The sequence below is a fragment of the Lissotriton helveticus genome, chromosome 6 (genome assembly GCF_964261635.1).
Source record: "Lissotriton helveticus chromosome 6, aLisHel1.1, whole genome shotgun sequence".
Taxonomy (NCBI): Eukaryota; Metazoa; Chordata; class Amphibia; order Caudata; family Salamandridae; genus Lissotriton; species Lissotriton helveticus.
The window spans coordinates 1,933,284,959-1,933,297,234 of NC_136067.1; the positions used below are offsets into that span (position 1 = coordinate 1,933,284,959).

General features: G+C 44.1%; 1 protein-coding gene across 6 annotated transcripts in view; it reads left to right on the plus strand.

The window, feature by feature from the left end:
* The window catches only part of NCOA1 (nuclear receptor coactivator 1), a 986,743-nt gene that overhangs the window by 753,229 nt on the left and 221,238 nt on the right, over positions 1–12,276 (plus strand). For all 6 annotated transcript variants that reach the window (XM_078649914.1, XM_078649919.1, XM_078649916.1 and 3 more), the window contains one exon: positions 7,142–7,319. In XM_078649914.1, coding sequence (XP_078506040.1) covers positions 7,142–7,319 — 178 coding nt within the window. The remainder of the gene's footprint in view (positions 1–7,141; positions 7,320–12,276) is intronic.

A 12,276-nucleotide genomic window follows, 5' to 3' on the forward strand; every position in this document is an offset into this window, starting at 1 on the left:
AAGTTACACTATCACTCTCATGGCTGACAATAGGCGATTCATCTCTATATATGGTCATGTTGTTTTCTTTGTTAAAAAGCTCTATGTTATACATTGATTTTGAGACCTCTCCCCCTGTCAACATACAATCTACAATCACATTATCGTCCAATTTATTTACAGACATAATTTCTCCTCCAAAAATGATACTATTCGCATCACCCCGAGGAAAGTCAATCTCATGTCAATCGTTTTGATCTAAAAAACTCAATGATTGATACCTGTTCTGGATGGGGACTTGATAGATCATCTCACTAACAGGCAAGGAAGTACTACCATGAGTTATAAATGGGTTGGGGGTATGTGTTATGAAATTATTTCCGCCTGTCACAGGATTCACTGTGTGCATTGGCTGGGTATGAGTTTGGAAATTATTTCCGCCTGTCACAGGATTCACTGTGTGCATTGACTGGGTATGTGTTATAAAATTATTTCCACCTGTCACAGGGTTCAATGTATGCATCGGCTGGGTAAATGTACCACCCTGAAACCCAGGACAGACATTTGACAACACGGGTCTGTTTACAAAAGATGGATATGTAAAATTACTCGTAACCCCCTCTCCGCGATTGACAGAATGCGACCTACTAAGGTGATTGTAGAAATAGCCCAATAGTCTGGCAACTACATCTGTCTCTGCCTGCGTAATTGATGCTGCTCTAAGCAGAACAGTCGCAACATGTTGCGGGTGCTTAAAGTTAATAATCACACAATCACCCCCACATGTCTTTCTGGTGTTACCAATCCAGTTGACTCTTCTGATAGAAATGATCTGATCAGAGTAGCCAACTGGGTAACCACAATGGCGGTTTAGCCAGGAAATTGTTTTATTCCTTAAAGATTCTGCTGACTCCTGAGTAGTAGGGACCTGGGTTATGATCGGAACATTGGTTAGAACCACAACGTAGGGTACACAATCGGGTGGAAGATCTACTGGACGCCGACAAATCCGTAGGGGTGCCCCGTTATTTCCCCCTGAAGCAGCAGGTAAAGTTAATACTGCTGGTACCGAGCGTTTCTTAGGAGCTGCTATAGGTCTAACCTCATTCTGTGAAGTACCAGACGTTGTGCTTACTGACCCAGTAATCTGTTGCCTTAAAGGTCTACCTGCCTCCTGGGCCATGGAAGGGATTGGTGCAGGTGCAGGCAGCTCTCTAGGTGGTTGTTCCCTAATGTTAACGGAAGTGACATTATTTATAGGTTGTGGTTGTGGCTGGTCCCTATTCTTTGTAAGGTCAGAGGTTAAGCATGCTGGTATTTTAATGTCTAGTATACGTTTTTCCAATTTATCAGCATGCTGGTCCACCTCAGCCCTTAATCTTACTATTTCCGCCCGCAAATCATCAATTTTAGTTAATAGGGGCTTTACTACCATATTAAATTTACTATTGATAGTACTTAGTAGCAAATCAATTTGGTCAGGGTTAATAGTAACGAAATTATCATTTGCTAATGAGCCTAATCCCTCAGCGCTTTCCTTATTTATGGCATCTTTTTTATTCTTTCTGATTGAGTGATTTCCCCGCTTCGGGACCGTTTTCCTACAGGCTCGCATGAATTTAGTAGCCCTAGCGGAATGCTGGGGTGTACCCCCTGAGCTCTCGCAAGGGTCATCTTCCACCCTATTCAAATTGTCTGGAGCCATAGCTAAATCAACATTCTCACCAAGATTATCATGCTCCACTACAATGTCAATTTCATTGTCTGTCTCATTGGCGATGGTATCAGGATTATTAAGATCCGTTGATGACATCAATGGGAAGTCTGAAACAGTACTTTTTCCCAGTGAGTTCCTCCTGTCACAATTGATTCTAGAAACTACTTTCAACAAATAGTTGTCCGGTAAAGTTGTTTGGACAGACATAATGGGGTTAATCGGAGGTCTCAAATAATTAATTGATTGTTGATAAAACAAATTATTTCCACAGTTATTCACCTACGAATACTCACAGGTTGAGATAAAAGGGGGGTGGCCCTGCCCGGCCTCCTCTGGCCCCTGACGGCCACAGACGGCCCCGCCCTTGTCCCGGGCTTCTCCCGCACGCGACTCGCGTGGCGAGAGGGGTGTCAGCCCTTTTCAAGCGCCGCCTGGCGCTCCACGTCGCGTCACGGGCGCGCTTGCCCCAGAGGCTGCTGGGAAGTGATGTCCGGTGCGCTGGTCAGCCTCTCAGCGTCTCCGCTTGTGAAGCCGTTCCCCTCACGGCACCGCCCGATGGCGTCGCGGACAGGTAAGTGCTCTGCTGGTGTCCCCCCTGAGCTCCCGGGGATCAGCCCTTTTCAAGGGAAGTGGCAAAATGTTACCTTGCCTAGGCAGGAAAAAGTGCTTACACCAGCCCAGAATTAAGGTAAACATGCAGGAGCATTCTTTATACTGTTTTCGCTGCTAAGTAGCTCATTGGACCCCCAAAACCTTGTTGAAACTTTGATTTTGAGATCAACTAACCACTTCCTTCTTGCTACCAGATCGTACAGATCGAAATGATTCAGTGGCAGAGCTCTTCGTGTAGGGAGGGGGTTCCAACCCCTTGAAAAAGACCAGTTCTGAAATGTCTTGACGGGCTTCCTTTTCCACTGTGCCCATTGTTATGTCTTGATCATCAGGTAGACTCTGCCAGACACTACCCAGGCACATTCATTTGGTCATATGCCAATGAGCCTTATTGATACATTTTCTTCGTAATATTCTGGAGCAAATTTGCTCCTATTCTCACTCTTTTCCCTTCCATAGTGCTCTGATGACCATTTTTCGGGGAAACAAAAAATAATGAAGTAAATTATTACAGTTGGGTTGCCAATTGTTGAAAGATTAAGAAGGAGACAGCCATTGATGCTCACTCCATTTCTTCCTCGGACACTGCCTTGCCCAATGCTATTAGAAGTTGACAGGGTGATAACTTTCTAATGTCCCTGGAGGCATGGGAGAGTCATGACATTCTGAAGTTACAGTAAGTGGAATCCAGAACCATAAGTCGGCTAATCACAGGATTTTGAGAGCAGTCGGCTTAGTCCCCAAACACCAACTTCCACAAAATTTTATTGTCACTCTAAGGAAGGCATCTAGGTATCCATCATCTCCCATTTTGTAAAATGTTGTTTTCTAGAGAGCATCAGAGCACTTTACGTAGAGACAGGAAAACACAGTGATAGACATGAGTACAGATACAAGTTTAGAGCAAACAAAATATTTAAATAACATCAAGAGGTCTAGTTCAGGAGATGGCTGTACAAAAATTAACACAGTGCGTCAGGTAAATGATAACAAATGTTGCTGTAGCCCAAAAGGACTCTCCTCGATGGTTCAGACCTTAAGATACACCCACTTACAAAAGCACCATGGGGAAATCCTGCAGGCTCCAGGGACATCGGATGGACCTTTTCGACCTTGTAGAGAATTGGTCACCTAAAAATAAGGTCATCAAATATCACAAACATTTAGGATTACGTTGAGTGAATGATGAGAGGTTGAATTGAATATTAAAGGCTTTATTTATCTATATGGTTAGAATTTCAATTATCTTTATTCAAATCAGAAAAAAACAGAAATATAAAAAGGTTAGACATTAGCAATCACGATGTGTTCCGTAAAGAAACCCAATATACTACATAAGAAACCTATTCTAAATAAGAATCCATAAAGAGTTCTTATGGAAGAGAGCGATGAATAAAAAAGCAAACACTTCTTAAAGAGTAGTTCAGGAACTCAGCCACGTTACATTAAGCTGCACTAGCAACTTTCAGAGTAATAATCTGTGCAGTAGCATTGGTCACTAAAATTAATAAAGGAAGTCACCTCAAGAATCGAATCTAAAGGAATCAACTCTCCATGAAGAAGAGATGTCTCGGGCAAAAGGAAAAATGTAGCAGCAAGACTGCTGGAGGGATAGAGGGATAGTAGAGGTGTGAGTGACTAACTAGGAACACTCCTTAATATAACCTTTCAGCACATGTATCGGTTCATATTGACGCCTTCCCTCGATGTCCAATCAGAACTGTTCGTAAGGTGGTGCTGTCAGTCATACGATGCATCCTCTTCCGATTCCCACAGTCTGCACTCTCGTCCTCTGTATTGATACAGTTCTTTGGTACAATTGTTACATGAAGGAAGGTTCCCATGAGAACCCTCTTACCTAAGCACGAGACACATTGTAAGTTTCAGCACAGAAAACAAGGACTAGTCTGCAAATGTGAAAACATATTGAGTTAGTACTAAAACAACATTATAAGTCTACATCACCATTTATTCTATTCAGTTTCAATAAGTTTATTATTCTCAATGAAAATTATCTAATACGGGTAAGAGGAACTAAATGAACATAATGCTAAAGTCAGCACATTTCTAAGATGACATCAATGTTAAGCTGTTGCACAGAACACTTTACTGTGAGCAAAGATCAAAAAGAAGATTCAGGCCTAGTCACTGCACAGGCTAAAGTATAATTGCTTGGTGCAAATTTTAAAATGCATGTGATATCAATGAAGTGTTTCTAATAGCATCTTTCAAATGTATGTTTGTTTTTTCTACACAATGCTTTGGTTTTATTTACTTATTCTAGTAGAAGATATTCACTCTTTTTGGAAGGCATATCAAATTATTCATTTTACTAATGTTAAAATATGTTCTGAATGACATTTCTAATGTGCTAAAATATGTCAATTTCTAAATATGCAGTAATTCTCTCACAAGTGACTGATTAGGCAGGGTATGTGAAAGGGAGATAGGTGAAGTAAGGTACAATGATCAGCGTGCCTGGTTTTAGTGAAAATTTGTAGGCTATTTTGCACCTCCATGGGAAGAAAAGGAAAGACTGCGAAATAGATGAAAAGGCAGATGGTGGTGGCATACATGACGAGAGGAGCAAAAAGTCATAAAGCTTAGTTACGCAGAAAACAATTCCTTGACCTGCTTCGTAGTCCCCACTCTCCTATATGTACAAACATTAATAAACGTGACTCTAGAGGAAAATCTTCCCTCACGCAGACTTTTACTCTGAGAATATTTTTTACCTGACCTCCTCCAGTTGAGTGATGTACCACTGTCAATATTACTTGGATAGTGGACATTTATTAAGCGATTGCAAGGAAAAAAATGTTACTTTGTTTCAAGGCTAGCCCACTCCATTTTCACTAGTTGGTTTCTCACCTTCATCAGTCTTTCCTCTTCAGGGTAGATGAAGTTCATCACATATCTTCTGCTGTTAGGAGATTCCCACCGGCTGGGGCGCCAACTAGACTAATACATCTGACTGAGTTTTCTTTAAAAATTCTATAAATTGTAGATAAATGCCAGTGCTTTGTGCTAAGGGAGATGTGACATGGGGTGGACAGAACTCTGGTAGTTGCATAAAAACTCTGCAAGGTTATACGGCGTTCCGGCAACGGGCAGAAATATGCATGTTGTGCTGCAATTTCACACGAGTACAGCGTACAGCACTGCAAAATCAGTGCAAACAGCATCATGCTGCGTGCAAGAGCATGCGGCCATTTGAGTTGATTTTGCTGATGCAAAAACCAATGCACTCTAAGCCACTGCACTATGTGACAATTTACTCTGCACTACTGTACATTATGCCACTTCACTCTAGTCCACTCTAGGATGCTCTTCTCCATTAAACTCTACTCCACTCAATGCCACTCCACTCTACAACACTGTTCTTCAAGCCACTCTACGACACCACTCCACTCTCTGATGCCCCAAGAACTCCCTCTATGCCACTTCATGCCACTTTACTCCACTCTATCCTACTCCACTCTACTCCCCTCCATGACTCCTCTCTACGCTCCTCTATTAGTCCACTCTATGCCATTCCACTCTACTTCTCCACGACAATTTACTTTGGCCTATGCCAATGTACTCTACAACTCTGCGCAACACCCTCTACGCCACGCCACTCTGCTCAACACTACTCCACTACAGTCTATGCCACTGCACTCAATTTCAAGACACTTTACACGCTTCCACTCTACTCCCTCCACAACACTCTATGCCACTCCCCTCTGCACCACTCCATGACACTTCAATTCGTCAACTCTACCCTACACCACGCCACTCCATGACCCTATGCCACTCCATAACACCCCACTTCCCTTTATGACACTCCAGTCAGCGCCACTCTCCTTTACGTCATTAGGTTTTTGCTGATTGCTGATCTACTCGAGCTGCAGGAAATCTACTCGAGAAACAGTCCTCTGACCGTGACTTCCCGAGTGAGAAAATAGGGCTAGGGGATTCCAAATCTTGCTTTCATTTCTTGAGCCTCATGGGAAAATACTCTGCTGCGCGGCAATAAGCAGAATTTAGCCAGAACTCTACGTTACAAAAGTAATGCGGTGTCGCCAAATTTCACAAATTCCGTGGGCTGAATAAAACATTCCGCCCACCCCTAGATGTGTGACTGGCCGACAGTGTGAAGAATGTTATTTGTGTTATTTGTTTTATAGAGCATGTATCACATACCTCACTAGACGTTTTAGGAAAAATCAAGGCTTAAATACTGGTCCCACCTTTTCATTTTTTAGCTAATTTGATTCTTAAACTGGTAATAATTCATTAATGGCAAAGTCAACGTTATCCTCTTTTTGGTGTCGCTCCTGTTATTTTCTGGATATTTAATGTCCCTCAAACATAGAATATGTGCCAGGAGAGAGGAAAACTATCTTCCTATTCCCGCAGCTGGTTTTATACCAAGAGGAATGTGGCAATAGTGGGCTCAGTCCTGTTCGGAATCCACCACCGAGAGAGGTCCTGCACCCAGAGCTTTAACTATCACAGCCTGGGACCAGACTTCTGTGTGTAAAGTGGGTGCAGGTCTGCTTAGCCACAGCCTAAATCTTCTGTACAAAATGTGTGTGTCCCATCAAGTCACTCCTGACTTGGGTTGTTAAATATTGAGCCATTAATGTGGTACGAATGTGCTATTTCCTGAGTTTTCTGTTATATGGATCCATTTACCTACATACCTTTTGAGACACCGAAGAGAAATCAGAGGCGTTCTAGTGCCTCACCAGCCGGCTCCTTTGGTTTGCTATTAACACTGGCTCTTCGTGGCTGACATTCTTTGTGCCCTTCAAGCTTTGCGTTGATTTCTTCCTTCTGAATTTGCAGGCCCTGGATGGCTTCTTCTTCGTGGTGAATCGAGAGGGAAGGATCGTGTTTGTGTCTGAGAACGTGACGGGCTACCTGGGCTACAACCAAGAGGAGCTGATGAACACCAGCATGTACACGCTGCTGCACGTGGGGGACCACGCCGAGTTCGTGAAGAATCTGCTGCCAAAGTCCCTGGGTAAGAGGCGAGCAGGGCCGAATGCTGTGCATGATTGTGGCACTCAGATTTTTAGAACATTGGCGAACAAACCCACGTCATGCGCTCCCCATTTGTGATTGGTTGCTGGCAGCTGCAGGCACCACTGTCCTCTTTAGGAGAGAGGCAGAAAGTGTAGGAAGTTAGAAAGTCGCACCGCTCATGGATTGGCCGATAGCATCATGGCTTGCTGTGTAGAGCACTAACGGACCCACCGGGTGCTGAAGGGATGAGCGCCATTAGTATAAATGGGGTGACCCAGAAAAAGTCATAGGACCTGGGTATCAATTAGCTCAGACAGAAGTGGTCCTAGACGTTGGTTCCACACATAGGTTATTAATAATTAATTAGTAACACAAGTATTTCTCTTCATGCGATTAAATCCTGCAATGGAAAAGAGAACAATAGCCCAAAGATGATTTAAATAAACCAAGATGACCATAGGTATGCTGCGAGCTGATCCAACAATTTAATGATGAGCTAATTGTTTTGAAACTCTGGCACACCATTTGCAGGTTGCCCACCGTACTGTTGGTGGGGTGTTTTTTCCTGAAAGAACCAGATCCCCTCCCCGTCCTGATGAAGACCCATAGCTGAGGACTTACTCACCCTACATGCAATTGAGTCGAAACGTCGACGATAATCCCCCTTCGGGCTTGCACCCTTGGTACCCCCTTCCCCCAGGCAAGGTCACAGATGAATTCCCACTGTGACACGGCAGAACAAGGAATAACTTCTGACGGACAGTTATGGGGCAGGCACATTCTATTTGCTAGGGATTTCTAATACCTTAGAATTGTTACTAGATCAAAGAAACCTCTTTTTTCCCATTACTCTTCTCGGACCCTCTTGCTCTTTTTTACACGAGCACTCACTTTTATCACTCCTTTTGCATGCTACTTGTTAGTAACCCCCTCATTACATGTAAAAATTGTGTGTATAAATCAATGAGACTTCTTGCTGCAACAAACATTACATTGTTGGATCAGCTCGCAGCATACCTATGGTCATCTTGGTTTATTTAAATCATCTTTGGGCTCTTGTTCTCTTTTCCATTGCAGGATTTAATCGCATGAGGAGAAATACTTGTGTTACTAATGAAGGGATGAGCGCAGCATGTCCACCTTGCACAAATGCATATTTGCACCACTCACAATCTGGCTCCGCGCTCACATCACCAGCTGCTGCCAGCCTCTCTAGCTGACTCTCATAACCTGCATCTCTGGTTCCATGTTATTTGCATTGACTCCCCATGAAAAGTATGCCTTCTCACCCTGGCAGATTGTGTGTGTCATTGTATCTGTGTATTGCTTCACGATCTTCCTGTGATCGATAGAAGCACAGTTGATTCTGTCACTTTGCACTAATGTCCATGTAAACTTCAGAATCACGGCTAAGCCACAGTGCGCTTCTTGGATCGCCTTGAAGTTTTCCTTTGACTTAGCTTCTCCTTGTCTTAACTAGCTTTATGCACACATCTGTCAAATCATGAGGCCTGCGTTTCAAGGAATTATAAGGTTAATGAGAGTTTAGATTGTCGCAGGGGCACTACTCTGTGTTTTTCACCCATGCAAGGCAGCTGCACCTTGAAACGTGTCAGTCAATTTAGTTTGAGTTAATAAAAACCATCAACTTAGAAACATACAGTATAATAAAATACTAAATCAGTACATTCACAATTATCAAAGCGATCTCGGGCATGGACTTCTCTCAAGAGGGCGAAACCTAGCGCTTAAAAGGATAGCCCCTTTACCCTAATGTTACTGCAGCTTTCGAGTAGTGTTCCACACACTGCAAACATGGCATCATCCTCTAGATATTGTCACCAGTGGGGTGAGCAATCAGGTGCGCGATACAGGGGGGCAGAGCTAATGTCTTGAGAAGTGTTGGGTCCCAGCTGAGGCCCCGGTGTGCAGAAACGCTCTGGGCTGGTATAAGTGAGGCGAATGGTCTCTAGCTCATTGCCTCCCTTGGATGCACCCTGCGCTTTGGAAAGTTCACTATTAGATCAGTCATCAGCAGATAGACCTGGAAAGAGCTCAGAAAATCATGTTTAATATAAACAAAGAAGCCTACATATTACCTAGAAGAGGAAAACAATGCCTTTAAGCTTCTTTGGAGCTTTTGGACGTGCATTGAGTTCGGTGAAAAAGACTTCGGTTGAACTTGAAGCGAAGCAATTTGAGGCTATCTTTTCTAAAACCTACTCCACTTGGGCAGGAATAGATTCAGTGGTTGCACCTTCATGTCCATAGATGACATCTTTCTCAGTTGCATGGAGAGCACCTGCTGGAGTCCCCACTGGCCAGAGCGTGGGTTTGTGCAGTGCTGGACTTCAACCAGCTTGCTTTACACAGGACCTCTCACTTCTGTGATGAAACCTCTATTGGCTCCATTGCTAGCCTAACAAGCATTGGCAAAGTTAATAGTTCTCACCAAAGCAAGAGCACTTGGCTTTGCCACTATGCTTCAGCCATGTTGTACATGAGCTTAGCAGCTGTTCAGCATGGCAAAAACCTAATGACGTAAAGGAGAGTGACACTGAGTGCAGTGTCATAAAGGGAAGTGGGGTGTTATGGAGTGGCATAGAGTCGTGGAGTGACGTGGTGTAGGGTAGAGTTGAAGAAGTGAAGTGTCACGGAGTGGTGCAGAGGGGAGTGACATAGAGTGTTTAGGAGGGAGTAGAGTGGAAGAGCGTAAAGTGTCTTGAAATTGAGTGCAGTGGCATAGACTGTAGTGGAGTAGTGTTGAGCAGAGTGGCGTGGCGTAGAGGGTGTTGCGCAGAGTTGAAGAGTACAGTGGCATAGACCGGAGTAAATTGCCGTGGAGTGATAGAGTGAAATGGCATAGAGTGGACTAATAGAGTGGCGTAGAGAGGAATCATGGTGGATAGTAGAGTAGAGTAGAGTAGAGTGGAGTAGAATAGAATAGAGTGGAGTAAAGTGGCATAGAGGGAGTTCTTGGGGCATCAGAGAGCGGAGTGGTATCGTAGAATGGCTTGAAGAACAGTCCTGTAGAGTGGAGTGGCATTGAGTGGAGTAGAGTTTAATGGAGAAGAGCATCCTAGAGTGGAGTGTAGAGTACAGAAAAAGTGGCCGAGAGTGAAGTGGCATAAAGTACAGTAGTCCAGAGTAAATTGGCATTTAGTGCAGTGGCTTAGAGTGCATTGGTTTTGAACGAACAAGTGTAGAGTGAATTGACTTAGAGTGCAGTGACGTAGAGTGGTATAGAGTAGAGTGGTGCAGAGTGGTGTGGCCCAGCGCAGATTATAGTGGCATAGAGTGGAGGGGCGCAGGGTGGAGTAGATTGGCTAAGAGTGCGTGGCATGGATTAAATTGTTTCAGAGTAGAGTGGAGTGGTACAGTGTAAAGTGAAGTGGTGCAATATAGAGTGCAGAGGTGTAGAGTGGCATGGAGTGCAGTGGTGCAGAGTAGATTAGAGTGGCGTAGATTTTAGTGGCTTAGAATGAGTATAGATAAGTGGTGCAGAGTAGAGAAAGTGGCATCTTGTGCAGTGGTGCAGAGTAATATCGAGTTCAGTGGCGAAGAGTGCAGTGGTGTAGAGTGTGGCGATATAGAGTGTTGTAGAGAGCAGTGGCATACAGTACAGTGATATAGAGAGCAATAGTGTAGAGTGGCATAGAGTGCAGTGGCATAGAGTTAAGTGGCGGATAGTGCAGTCTTGCAGAGTAGAGCATCTTAGAGTGCAGTGGTGTCGAGTGCAGTGTACAGTGTATTATTTTGAGTAAAGTAGTGTAGGGTGCATTGGTGTAGGTTGCGGTGGTATATAGTAGAGTGGCTTAGAGTGGAATAGTGCAGAGTGGCTTAGAGTGCAGTGGCATAGAGTAGATTGTTTCAGAGTAGAGTGAAACGTGTAGAATTCAAATGCATAGATTAGAGTGCCATGGAGTGCCGTGTTGTAGAGTGCAGTTGTACAGAGTAAATCAGAGTGGATTGGTGTAGAGTGCAGTGGCATAGAGTGGAGTGGTGCATAGTAAAGTGATGGGGAGTAGACTACAGTTGCATGGAGTGCAGTGGTATAGAGTGGTGTAATGTAGAGTAGAGTGACAGAGTTCAGTTGCAGAAAGTGCAGAGTAGACTGTTGTAGAGTGCGGTGATGTATAGTTGAGTGGTGTAGAGAGGAGTGGTGTAGAGTGCAGTGTCGCAGAGTAGAACCGAGTGGCGTAGAGTGCAGTGTCGTAGATTCTTGTAGAGTATAGTGGTGTAGAGTAGATTAGCTTAGAGTGTGTTGTGTTTGAGTAAAGTGGTGTGAAATTCATTGGCGCAGAGTGGAAGGGAGTACAATAGAGTGGTGCAGAGTGGAGCGGTGCAGAGTAGATTCGAGTAATGAGTGGATGGCATAGAGTGCACTGGCGTGGAGTGGTACAGTGTAGAGTGCAGTGGCATAGAGTGCAGGGGTGCATAGTAGACTGGCATAGAGTGGATTGGTGCATAGGAGAGTACAATGGGGTAGATTCAATTGGCATAGAGCGATGCAGAGTAGAGCAGCGTATAGTGAGGTGGGGTAAAGTTGAATGGTGCGGAGTAGAGTGCAGTGGCAAAATGTGGAGTGGGGCAGAGTAGAGTGCAGTGGCGTGGAGTGGGGCAGAGTAGATTGGAGTATGCATGGTGTGGTAGCACACTGCTATTACATACAACACATGTTCAATTGAAATGGCCATTACATTTGCACAGACATACAGTTTTACTGAAGTATACAGCGCACAAAGTATAATGTGCAGAAATGCCATCACCTAGTGTATTGGTTTATTTTGACGGGAAACAAATACTTGTTTCCACCACAATTCAGACCTACCCCCAGTAGCCAGCATGATTTGCACAGAAATCCTCTAACTTTGAAGTCAGAGAAAGAAAAGTAAACACCAAGCTCCCTCGGAAGACAGCGCCTAACATTTGATCCCTGTCTTTAAATGCATAGC